Raw genomic sequence first — 12,708 nt, 5'->3', positions numbered from 1 at the left:
GCAAAAGTGGCTTCAGCTTCTCAGTGCTGTGCTTCAACCCGTTGGGCCACCAGGGAGGGCCAAAAGGTACAACTATTTAAAAGATGCAAAGATAAGATGGAGTGTATAAATGTTTACACTTGTTTAAAAAAAGTAAGCATTTGTACTTTTTGCTTCTGCCTGCTGAAGTTTCTCTGGAAGGATACTTGCCTATGGGAAGATTAACAAGCTGTGGGGTGGTGGGAGAAACACTGTTCAGTTTATACTCTTGTACTTTAGAAGATTTTGAATCATATGAATGCATTACCTATTTCAACACTGTGTTAAAAGAATTTTAAAAGAGAGGAGTAGGTATAGAAAAATTGTTACTGGCTGCCTGTATTAATCAGTACTTTAAAAAATCTACACCTCCACCTAAATCCTTAACCCTGTTCCTTCATACATTCTACTGACTTTCGTTTCATTTGTCACATTCTTCCTGCACCTTCAACCTATCCTCTTCACTAGGTTGACGAATGTGTTCATAATTATGCCAAATAAAAGTTTTAAATTCCCCATGACACCACACTCCCCTCTAATTTCTCTCTTATTTTTTGATCAGAATAATATTCTGGAAACTTGAGTATCATATTCCCCAGTCATCATATAGTCATTACTGTTAGCCCTCTGCTCCACCATTCTGTTGGACTTGCTGTTAATGAGGTGGGATACGACCTTGCTAAATTCATATTTTTCAAACTTCTCTTATAAAAATTCGCCATTAGCATTATTAATTAACATTATTTACTTTAATATGAAGTATCACACAACTCTGATTCTTTGTAAGTCTTCTGTTCCCCCTCTTTTTCTGTTGTCTCATGTATGTCAAGGTTCCTTAGCTCTCTGTTCTTGGCCCTTCTCCCATCTACATTCTCTGTGACTAATCTCACCCCTCTCAAGGTTTTAACTATCACCAACAATCATCATTTAACAAATAGGTACTGCTCTTGACCCCCAAAGAATTTAGAAGTGCATGACTCCATTTAGAAATGGGTATTGCTTGCTGCCTCCTACACTCATCTGACTTCACCCACAGTTTCTGCATTTGTAGCTTTTGACCCTGAATATACCAGAATATGGCTGCTGGACATCAGTTCTCAGACTGAGGTAAGCTAGCCCAGTTCTCTGTTTTGAGATCATTGTTAAAGCCTCATAAGTGATGAAGGCATGGTCCCTGAGCCTGACTAGTTATAACACAGTTGGGCTGTTCATTTCCCTTTTCATCCTTAGAAATTAGTGATACCTCTGTCATCTGGAAAAGTATTATTTTATCTTTAGTAAAACAGTTAAGTATTTTAATTACCTTGGAGAAAGTAGTGTTGATAACTGAGTAAGGGTGGTTTTGAACAAAATTTGCAATCAATACCATTTTCATCTCTCGTGCATTAGTTAGAAAAGAAACAGAGCTACATGGAACATTCTAGATATTAACTTTTTTCCAAGGTGAGAGGTTGCTTTTAATAGAACAAAGAGAATAATTATCATTAAAACTTATCAGTGATGTTACGTATATTTCACATTAATTGGCGATTGATTTTAAAAATTTCCTGTTAGAGTCTTTTACTAGTATTTCTAATGGGTTGTTATTCCTAGGACCTATTTATTTATAGGAATTAACCTGGGAGCACCTTGGAGACAAGAATCGTATCTCCCTTCTTTCTTTCCTCAGCTTAACACAATGTTTGCAGTTTATTTCATGAAATGCTTATTGAAATAACTGGATTATCATTCTCATAATCCTTTGGTGATTACGTTATGAATCTGCTTTTCAGATGAGGAATTCAAGACACAGGTTGACTGATTTGCAGTCACACAACTAAAAGGCAAAATTAGCCTACAGTCCAGATCTTCTGATTCTAAATCACGGAATTGCTGCGGTTGCCTTCCGTCCCTCTGGCGATGTTTGCCTAGACCCTGTCTTTCGCAAGACAGGAATATTTTAAAAGAATGAATGAGCAAAGCGCAACCCACCGCAGAGCGCATGCGTCCTTCGCCTTCTCGGGTTGTGGGGGGAAACAGCGCCCCCTTGTGCCTGCCTCTTCGCCACTCATTTGGCCGCCGCGACTTGCCGTCGCCCGCGCAGAGACGTTCGCTAGTCGGCTGTGATGGCGACTGGAACGCCAGATTCCCAAGCGCGATTCGGTCAGTCAGTGAAGGGGCTTCTCACCGAAAAGGTGAACACCTGTGGTACTGACGTGATCGCCCTCACCAAACAGGTGCTGAAGGGGTCCCGGAGCTCGGAGGTGAGGTGGGAGTGGACCCGCGGGCCTGTCACCTCGCGCGCACTCCCTTTCACAGCTGCTGTGAAGGCAGCCGGGGCTGTGGGCTGATGCTGAGAACCGGCTGGTCAGCGGGCGGGCGGCTCGAGTTCCAGCGCAGACTCTTGGGCAGGACTATGGGTGTAGTGGGGGAAAGGCTTGAGGTGAGGGTCACCTCGGGCTGAAAGAGGGCGTTGCCGCAGGGCTGAGGGCGAGATGGCGACTCTAACCAGTTCCTGATTTGCTTCCTGGGTTGTCGCTAGTGAATTTTTGTCCCTTTGGGTCCCGCAGGTTCCTCAGCATCCGAGATTCGCCCTTACACGTTTGTGCCTCATCTGTCTACGCATTCATTTTCTGACTTGTCTTTTTGTCCACGTTCTTGGCTTTTGGTTCAGTTTTCTCTTTTGCCCCTAGCTATCCCTCCTCATCCTCTGGCTGCTCCATCAATGGAATTAGTTGATGGCTTTTCACACCAGACAAGTTTGTGTATGTGCACAAATGTCTCAAACACCACCTTGTTCACTATACTCCTAGATTTTAACCCAAGAGAAAATAAGCTCTACCTCCATAAAAAGAGCTGAACATAAGCGCATATTCCATGACATTGTTTAGGGGAAGGATGTCCTAAAGAAACTCAGAGATTTGTGGACTCCACCCCCTACTCCAGTGATTGAAAACTACAACTCCCAGTAGTACCAAGCAGAGAATAGGGAGGACGGAAGGATGGAGCTAAGCAGGTGTTCTGGGCCTTTGGGGGATAAAGAGAGAGCGGTTTTTCAAATGTCGCTCTGGAGAGGTAACGGCTCACAGACCTTGTGACTGGGAGCTAGCAGTTAGTTTGTGACTAGAGCTCCAAGTTAGTGGAGCTGGTAAGATATTCCAGTTACTTTGTACCCCTCTCTTTTCCCCTAGGTTGTTCCATTTCCTTTCCCCTTTTTTAAAACAAACCCATTACCCTTTTGTGTGTGTCTGCAGAAAATTAAATTTTAAGTGTGGGTGAGGACCCACAGACAGGCAGCCCAGTTCACTCTGGGTTACCCAGTAACAATAGCACCAAACTAGAAACAACCCAAATAACCGTTGACAGGTGAATGGACAAACAAAATAGATCAAAATAACTCAGCCATTCCACTCCTAGGTTTTTACCTAAGAGAAATGAAAATGAGTCCATCATTTTGTTACAAAAAACAATACACAAAGCATGTCATTTTTCATGATAATAGTTTTCTCTTTAACTCACATTTAATCAGTTTCCATATTATTTTCATTAAGTTTTGTAGTTGGAGTATTAAGTCTTTGGGCTTGTATATAAAAGTTCATAGGAGCATTATTCATACTTAGGGTCTCTGATGGAAGTATCTTTGCACAATAAGCTTTCATGTTGTTACAGCGTAGCCCAGAGTAAACTTGGGCTGCCTGTCTGGGTCCTCACTCCTGCACTTAAAATGTAATTTTCTGCAGGCACACACAAAGGGTGATGGGTTTATTTATAAAAAGGGGAAAGAAAAGGAACAACCTAGGGAAAGAGAGGGATACAAAGTAACTGGGATATCTTAACTAGCTCTGCTAACTTGGAGCTCTAATCAAAAACTAAAACTGCTAGCCCCCAGTCACACCCTCTGAGAGTCATTGCTCCAGAGAGAGAGAACACTTACCTCTTCAGAGCGACAGTTGAAAAATCGCCCTCTGTTTATCCCCCAAAGTCCCAGGATGCCTGCTTAGCTCTGCCCTTGGACCCTCCCAGTTCTCTCCTTGGTACTGCTGGGAGTTGTAGTTTCCAGTCACTGCAATAGGGGGTGGAGTCCAGAAAGCTGGAGTAGGGGGGAGAGTCCACAAAACTGCACAATTTCTTCAGGACATCCTTCCCCTTAACAGTGTCATGCCCTTAGCTTTAATTAATAGTGTTTACAAGAAAATATATTTCCACTAACGTAGCACTACTATTGAAGTCTCTGATCTGGTAGTCCCAAATATGTTTTGTGTGAGACCCCATGTATATCACATGCTCATTTTAGGGTTCAATATCAGAGGAAAGCTTATCTTTTGAAGAATTGTTATGTTGCCTCAATCGAATAAGAATTATGCAACTCATTGTGTTTCACTTTTTGGCTTGGTTACCTAAAAGCCCCATGTCTCTTTTAGTATTGAACATATTTGCTTCCTTCTCCCTTTCATGGTGTGTATACCTTTTTTTTCAAAAAGAAAATGTGTGTATTTAAGTGTTTATATACACTTAGGTGGTTGGGTATAAGTGGTCCTAAATCTTTTTTGGGAAAAAATAGATGATTTGTGAAAATAGATGGTGTTCATAGCTAACCCCCAGTCATCATAAAATTACATATATTGAGCATCTGCTGTGCACTGGACACTGCTGTGTTTTAGCTCATTTTCTTTACTATTTAAAGGAGGCTCTTTTACATAGATTATACAAAGAGGAATTTATTGTCCAAGATGACTCAGTAGCTAGGAAGGCGTTAAAGGCTGGATTCAAATTAGGTAAATGGTTCCAGGTCCACTTTCTTGAGCACCACTTCTCATGAGCTACTAACTGGATTAAATGGCCAAAAGTCACTGTGTCACCACTGACTACCCTGTTGAGGCCTGCTCTTCCCCATTCCTTCCTGAATATTTTTCTCATGGACTACATCTCTAGTAGCTTCAGAGTGGGTGCTTAGTAATTGGTGTTGATGGAGTTAAACTGAGATCAGTTTGCTTTCTGAAACAGGGTTATTACATGGTATCTCAGTTCTCTGAAATTTTCTTTTTATATCTCTTGTATGACATTTATCACATACAATGTTGTCCTTGAGTTGTCAACAAATATATTCATCATCCAGAAAAGTTGCCACTTTTCAACAATCGCTACATTCCAGACAGCCACAAGTCCCATCCATTCTATCTTCTAAATGTCTCTCAAGTACCCTCTTCTCCTCCCCCCCTTTTTTTACTGCTACTAAATGAGTTCAAGTCACCATCATTGCTTGCTTGAATACTGGTCTTCTCCTAACCAGTCTGTCTGTCTGCACTTCCCCCTCAAGTCCATTCACTTTTTCTTGAAATGACATGTAAACGGACTTCTAAACCCCTGAGTGTCAGCATAGAAGTCACTTCTTTTGAAGAGCTCTACCTGAACGCTTCCCTCTGTCCCACTGGCTTCACCATTAACACTTTGTTGTTTTTAAATTAACTTTTAAAAGATTTATTTATTTACGCATGTAAGAACTGGGGTACTGTCCAGAGGGGTGGGGTGGAATGGTGAGATGGTTCACCAGGGGCAGAGTGGGGAACTCAACAGACAGATCAACCAAAATTCACTGCTGAGGGGAGCATCAGGCAAGATAGGAGAGGTCTGCTGTATAGTGTAGGAAGGCTCCCTGGCCTGGATGGAACTCAAACTCATGTGGGTGCTGTACTTTAACCTTTATGCCACCAGAGAGACCTCACTATCAACACTTTATAACCTCAGATGGTAAGCCCAAAAAGGACAGTGACTATGTCCCTTACTTACATAAGCATGTAAAAATATTTGTTCAATGGGAGAGTGAAGTTGTCTGTTAAAATCCTTTTAGAATTCTGCCATCGATTTGTCAGTCAGGCTCTTCCATCTATGAGTTTGGAGTTTGTGTCTAAAAGTGGCCAAAAGGAGGCGCAGGCACTTTCATACATTGTAGTGGCAATGTATATAGTGTTATAACCTTAATAGAGGGGGAATTGGACAATAGATAGCAAAACTAAGACCCTCTTTTCTAGCAACCACAATGACAATTCTATTACTTTATCCCAAAAAAAGATGCAAAGATACAGAAGGTATTCTTCTGTAATACTATCACTAACAAAAGACTAGAAACAGTCCCAAATTCTACAGTGAAGGAATGGCTGAATAATCTTACAGGATATTTATACAGTGGCATCCTCTGCTGCAGTAGAAGAGCTTTACAGAAATTCAGTATATATTGCTGCAGATCCAACTCAGAATTTATTATCAAGTGAAAATAGCAGAACATGGAAGAATGCAAATAGAATGTTATACCTGTACAGAGACACAGAGGATAGATGCAGATTGTTTTAAAAAGAAACAATGGAAGGAGAATCTAAAAGACAATGAAACTTAATTAGGGACAGGAGTGAGAGAACAGGGTGGAGGAAAGGACAAGTAAAAAAGTTGTTTCTTTTTTTTTTTAAGGAAGCCATTTTTATTGACAGTTTAGGACCACAGTCAACAGCTTCATAGAATAACAGAAATAAAATAATCCCAAAGCAATAGAATGTAAAATTGTAGCAAACAGGTTTAATACTCTTTGCCCTCATCCTTTGCACCAGTACTATCTGCTTCAACCTCTTCATAATCCTTGTCAAGGGCAGCCATGTTCTCATGGCCTCAGAAATTTTCTTTCCTCCATACTGTCACCCACATATCAGTGAATATAGGCACAATTGGTAGACACCAGGTCAGAGTATAGTTCAGGCCTCACAGTGGCTGTGTGTTGCTCAGCTGCACATCGCTCACTGAACTTTGGCCAGGTCTCCCCCACATATCACAGTGGGAGGCTAGTAATTAATGCCAACTTTGAAACTAGTAGGGCATCAATCTACCAGATGCCATGGTTGGTCTTGATCGTGGCAGTGATGTCATTCATATCTTTGGGAACCATGTCAATGTGGCAGAAGCCATGAATTTACCATGATGAGGGCTGCATTTCACTGTCTGCTTGACTAGCTTAAAGCATGCATTGGTGATCTCTGCCACAAGAAGCTGTTCATGGTAGGCTCTCTCAGCAGAGATGACAAGGACCTATGTGAGCAGAAGCAAATGGATGTGGGGATAGGGCCAGTGGGTTGGTCTGGTATTCTGTCAGATCAGCAGTCAGAGCTCAATTTGATCTGAGAGAAGCAGTAATGGAGGACATAAACTAGCTAATAAAGCAGTTAAGTTTAGTTTATATTGGGCTCTCAGTATCAAGTGTTCTACAACAGATGTCATAGATGGGCTCATTGTCTACCATGGAGGCACAGAATGCTCCAGGTGGTGTGGGTGGTGAAAATCAAATGGTAAGGCTGGGTAAAGAGAATTCCAGGTTGGACTTCTTGCCATAATCAACAGAGAGATGTTCCATTAGCAGGCAGGTGGACCTGGAACCAGATCCCCCACCAGAGCTGTGGAAAACCAGTTAGCCCTGAAGACTTAGGTACTGGCCAGCTTAAGAATTTGGTCCAAATAGGGTCAGTGATTTCTGTGCCAGTGATTTAGTATCCTCAGGCATAGTTATTGGCAGATCTTTGCCTGTGATGAGCTGCTCACAGTAGAAGAGCTAGTGGTGGTAGGTGCCACTGCAAATTATATCATTGACTGTGGCTTCTAAGTCTACTGATACTGTCCAAGATATGTGCCTGACAGTGTCCATCTCACTGAAGAAGGTGTTGAAGGCACCATCTTCTTTCCCAATTGTCTTGTCACTGGGTATGATGCCAGCTAGCTGGATGCCATGTTCCCAGCAGTAGCGCTCCCATTAGGCATTGCCAGTCTGGATGATGGCACTCATGAATGCACTCATGTATGACTGGGACTTGGAGGATTATGGGGCTGGAGGAAGTGAGGGGCTGGCAACAAGTTTTCCCATTCTGAAACCCCGCTACTTCCCAAGCCCTTCACCCTCTGTTTCTCATGCCTTTTCTAAGCAGCTACGTTCTTTATGTCTTATTCAGTCCCACCTTAACTCTACTCCCCTACTACTCCCAAAATACCCAGATCTCTCTAAAGAGTTCTAATGGGGCTTGTGGAGCCAGTGTTTTTTGCAGATTTCTTAGCACTTGCTGAATAAGCCCTGCAGGGAGCTCAGCAGCTCTGAGTGTAGGCTGTGTGTGGCCTTTGGAACAGATGTCAAGTTCATGCCAGAACTGCCACAGTGACAATAGAGTGGATTTTCAACCTGAACAAATGGGGAATTATCCTGTTCTTGCATTTAAAGTGTTTGTAGTGGTATGGGTTGGGAGAGTGGGGAGAATAGAGAGGTCAGTAATGTAACAGCTGCAGAGAGAAGATGACAGGAAGTTTGGAAATTTTGATTATTACTATTTTATTTTTGTCTTCCAGCTGCTAGGTCAGGCAGCTCGGAACATGGTATTACAGGAAGATGCCATCTTACACTCAGAAGATGTAAGGAAAAATTTCTTACATGATTGGGTTTTACACATGTTTATGTGACTACAGGGAAGTGGAATGCTCTATTATTCTGTGTTTTTCTTTATTCAGAGTTTAAGGAAAATGGCAATAATAACTACGCATCTTCAATACCAGTAAGTACACTTTAGCAAGTGACTTCTTGTTGCAGAATCATTACAGATGTGTACTTCAGTACATTTCCATGGGGCATACAGTGGGGTTAGTCAAGGATGACTTTCTTCTGGAAAGATGCCTGAGACAGCACAAGTTAGAGTAAGAGGGAAGATAAGGAGTAAGGGTCACTTTTTATGAACCCCTCTTGTTTGTTAACCAGGGTCTCCTTAGGAGAGACTGTAAGCCCCCTAAGATGCTTGGCATTCAGTAAGCACTTAGTGATTGCTGTCTTTGCCCATGGTCTCTCCAGGGGAGTCTGCTCCTTTACGAGGCCATTTGGTATAACTGTGATTTCCATCCTATGTGCTTACATATATATAACCCAGGCCTAGCTACATAGAGATCATGTAGGAGATTCTGTTATAATTTTGGTTAAAATTATATTGCATTAAAATTGTATCCAACATTATAATTAGCTTTTCATCTTATTTCATTGTATACTTGTGGTTGTTGCTATACTTATGTACCTGTTGGCAATGTTTGATTGGGAAGTTAGTTCTTGATACTTAAAAAACTAAATGTTCTTTCTTTGGGTAAATACAGTATTCATTTGTGACTCCACATGCCCAGACTCAAGTTGAGCTATGCATATAGTTTGTTAGAGCCTTCATTCTGATAAAGTATTATTACATCTTTAGGTTTAGAATCCCTCTTCAGCAGTTCTGCACACAGCTGTTGATCAGGGGTTCAATGGTACAGTTTTAGGGTAAGATGGACAGAAGTATAGACTGTAACATAAAATTAATATTTGTGTTATTTGTAAATAAACTGCTAGTTCACTGAGAGTTCCTATATTTATATTTCCCTTTACTTTTCTGATTTAGGCAAGAAGCTATTCAGAAGAAGTAAGTAACTCCAAAAATAAGGGGCTGGGGACCTACTGAAGAAGGCTGAGAAGAAATATATTGCTAGGCCTAGTGGGTACAAAATTCAGGTTAACACATACCCTTAAATTGACATGTGTGTGTTCTCTAGGGGTAGGTTATTTGGAATGTAAAGAATGATACATGGTAAGTCAATTCACTGCTAGGAAAGGCTTTCTAAAAGTTACAGAGTGTAAAGGCCAAACTTAAAGAATATAAAACCTTTTACACTAAGTAGAATAAGCATGCTAAAGTCAACCTTGTTTTTTTTTTAATTATTTTTTTATTAAGATGACAATGATATGACATTATATGACATTTGGAGGTGTAGGTTCAAAACAACCTCATTTTTGTAGAGTAGATTCAAACTGTCCCTTATAATAGTGCTTATATCTCTAATTGGCTTTAACAACATTTCTTCATAATTTAAATACTTTTGGGACCCTAGTGGACCAATACAAATTTTTATTTAGTTTCAGCAGTTTGTAAAGCACAACTAGATTGTAGAAAAAGATGTCTTTATTGTTAATTGTACATAAACCTTTTTCTCTCTCCTAATTTCTAGTGTTGAGCAGTCCTCGGATCTACAGGACCAGTTGAATCATCTGTTGAAATAGAATGGCTTATTAGGAGCAAGAGCACTTCTTTGCTTGATGCTGAGGAGGAAATACCTTACAAACTCGTGCTGTGGGTTCGATTTTCCATCTTCTGCAAAGATCAAGTTAGAAAAGATTTGTGGTGATGTGTAGTTTTTCCTGAAAAGAAGTCGTGTGGTTGAATTTGGGAAGTATGTATGAGTTGGACACCCATACACTTATTGAATTTTTAAGTTGTTTTTTAGTTTGATATTAAAGCAAATTAAAAGATGTCTTAGTTTTCCAGTAGAACTTTAATATGTCAAAAGCCATATCGTCTAAATGTTATTCTTAAGTAAATATTGACTAATGTTTTAAATTCTGAAACAGAACTTTCATTATGAACACATAAGAATGCTTAATATTCATTGTAAAAACTTTTCCTTTGATCATGTTTAGGAAATACTTTTGATCATATATTAAGGAAATACTTTAACTTCATGATCACAAGGTGGTGATAGGTAATATGTTTGTCTTCTTTCCTGAAAACTCAGAGGAAGAGATATTTTATATATTGTGGTGAATTCCTAAATTTGCAAACTAAGCAAATAGTATCATGTGTGCGCTGCAACCTTCTACTTTGACCTCCTAGTTTGTTATTGATTAAAATGGCCTTGGGTTCATTTCGTAATTTTGCTAGTCAGAAAATTCACTTGTATGACATTGTCAAATGCCAAGGCAGTTGGAATTACTAAGTGATTGTAGTGTAGGGTTGTGAAGACCTTGTTTACAGACATTTACCAACGTTCATTGAGTTCACCTTGTTAAATGGCATTTCCATTGTCTGTGGTTAGGTCCATCTAACCACAGTTCTAGTTCAATTTTTTTTTTTTTAAACAAGCAATTTCTTTTTTTAAGATTTACTTATTTATGCATACAGAACTGGGGTATAGGCCAAAGGTGTGGGGGGCTAGAGGTGTGTGTGTGAGAGGATTCACCAGAGAGAGAGCAGGGCGCAGAACAGGCAGATTGACTGAAATACACTGCTGAGGAGAGTGTTGGGCGGGTCAGGAAAGGTCTGCCATGATATGTGGGTCATCTCCTTGGCCAGGAATTGAACTCTTGCTGCAGTGGCTCTGGATAGCTTCATAGTGCTGTGCTTTAACTTGTGCCACCAGCGAGAGCCTTGTTCTAGTTCAATTCTTAATTTACTAAGAAGTTGAGAGAAAATCAATATGAGAAATTGATATAATGGTACTTTCATAAGGGTTTGATTTATTTTATATATGTTTGATTATCTTATAGTCATCAAATTGACTAATCATATCACATTGCATTTATCTCTCATTGTATATAATTCATATTAGCTTAAGGTAAAGAAGAAAACTAAATATGAAGGGATTTACTTAATCATTCTATAAACATTTTATTAAATGTAAATGGGCTCAACTTTTATAAAGAAGGGTTGCAAATTACAGCAAGTGTTATATTAAGAGTAAACCATTTGAATCATCATCATTTCTGTTCAACAGTTTGCTGTAGACCATACCTGGTGCACAAATTAAGTATAATTAGCAATGATGAGACAAAGTTATTACTTTTTATAATTATTACTTTATTTTATATAAAGGGACATTTATTTAGAATAAATAGATCACCAATTTAGAATACAAAGTCCATCTATCCAAGTATATCAGAAGCAAAGAAATACTTAAAATGAAAAACAAATTTAAATACAGGTAAGTATGTTTTCTTCACATTAGAACAAATACTAAAGAAGCAGTGTATGCTTATACCATTGTTTCTGATAAAAAATCTTATACAATCAAAAATTTTATGGTAAATAAAATTTACATTAGAAAATAAACCTAGTATCATTGAATTCAGTCATTTTTAAGAACATACCAAAATACACAAAAGTAGCCAGAATTATAAAAAAAAAAAGTAGCCAGAATTGTGGGAACCAACAAAAGTGTAAACATACTTGATAGTTTGTTCTGTAGAAATAAACAGATAAAATAATTTTATCTAGAATTAAAGTGCAATTAAACATGGAAACAAAAACTGCTTTTAAAATAGCATTTGGATTGTAGAAGATGTGTTGGAGGATAATATTTTAAAAACAGTAACAATTGTGTGCAAGAAAATTCATGATATCAGAGCTGTACTATAAAGATAAAAATCATGCTTTAAACTTCTGTGTTAGCAATAATTTTTTTAAGGGGTTGTGGTTAGAATTTAGAGAGAAAACAGAAGAAATAAAAGTGGAAGAAAACAAGCATAAATGCCAACTGGAAAAGAATATAAAAGTATGAAATCACTAATTGGTTTTTCTCAATTAAGGTATCAGCTCAACCACAAAAGTTCAACTAGGCAATTTATAATTGAAAAAGAAATGTGTAAAGTAAATCAATTAGATTTAAAGACAGTTATCTGCGCTTGATGCAAAAATTTTGATCTTGAGCATAAAAATGCTTGACTTCTTTTAGTGATACAAATATTACAAAACTGAAATTTAAGCGAGCATTCCAGATTGGTTATAAAAAAGCAACTTCCTTTCTTAAATACAATTCAAAATTGACTGAGAATGACTACATATGTACAAGTTTATCTCCCTGAACTTCTGGAAAAGGAGGGGACAGTGGTTTAGGAGTAGGAGG

The 12,708-nt window shown here is 39.0% G+C and overlaps 1 protein-coding gene across 2 annotated transcripts; it reads left to right on the top strand.

The window, feature by feature from the left end:
- The first annotated feature begins 2,019 nt into the window (after positions 1–2,019).
- LOC101622955 (chromosome unknown open reading frame, human C10orf32) lies at positions 2,020–10,996 on the top strand. 2 transcript variants are annotated; one of them, XM_012723437.1, is made up of 5 exons: positions 2,020–2,234; positions 8,368–8,430; positions 8,527–8,570; positions 9,435–9,455; positions 10,039–10,996. In XM_012723437.1, the coding sequence occupies exons 1-5, from the start codon at positions 2,124–2,126 to the stop codon at positions 10,088–10,090; spliced, it is 291 nt and encodes a 96-aa protein (XP_012578891.1). In that variant the 5' UTR covers positions 2,020–2,123; the 3' UTR covers positions 10,091–10,996. The 2 variants fall into 2 exon arrangements, with proteins under 2 accessions (XP_012578891.1, XP_004680535.1); XM_004680478.2 differs by having other exon boundaries at positions 2,053–2,261.
- The last annotated feature ends 1,712 nt before the right edge of the window (positions 10,997–12,708 follow it).

Source organism: Condylura cristata, unplaced genomic scaffold (assembly GCF_000260355.1).
Source record: "Condylura cristata isolate star-nosed mole 26May11 unplaced genomic scaffold, ConCri1.0 scaffold00011, whole genome shotgun sequence".
Taxonomy (NCBI): domain Eukaryota; kingdom Metazoa; phylum Chordata; class Mammalia; order Eulipotyphla; family Talpidae; genus Condylura; species Condylura cristata.
Note: the sequence above shows the minus strand (reverse complement) of the source record. Positions and strands in the feature narration are given on the sequence as shown.

What these genes read in the sequence shown, in the direction of transcription:
- LOC101622955 (XM_004680478.2), top strand. Translation starts at nt 2,124, where the DNA reads ATGGCGACTGGAACGCCAGATTCCCAAGCGCGATTCGGTCAGTCAGTG. An exon ending in AGGGGTCCCGGAGCTCGGAG is followed by an intron (nt 2,262 to 8,367) that starts GTGAGGTGGGAG and finishes TTTGTCTTCCAG; the next exon opens with CTGCTAGGTCAGGCAGCTCG. An exon ending in ACTACGCATCTTCAATACCA is followed by an intron (nt 8,571 to 9,434) that starts GTAAGTACACTT and finishes TTTCTGATTTAG; the next exon opens with GCAAGAAGCTATTCAGAAGA.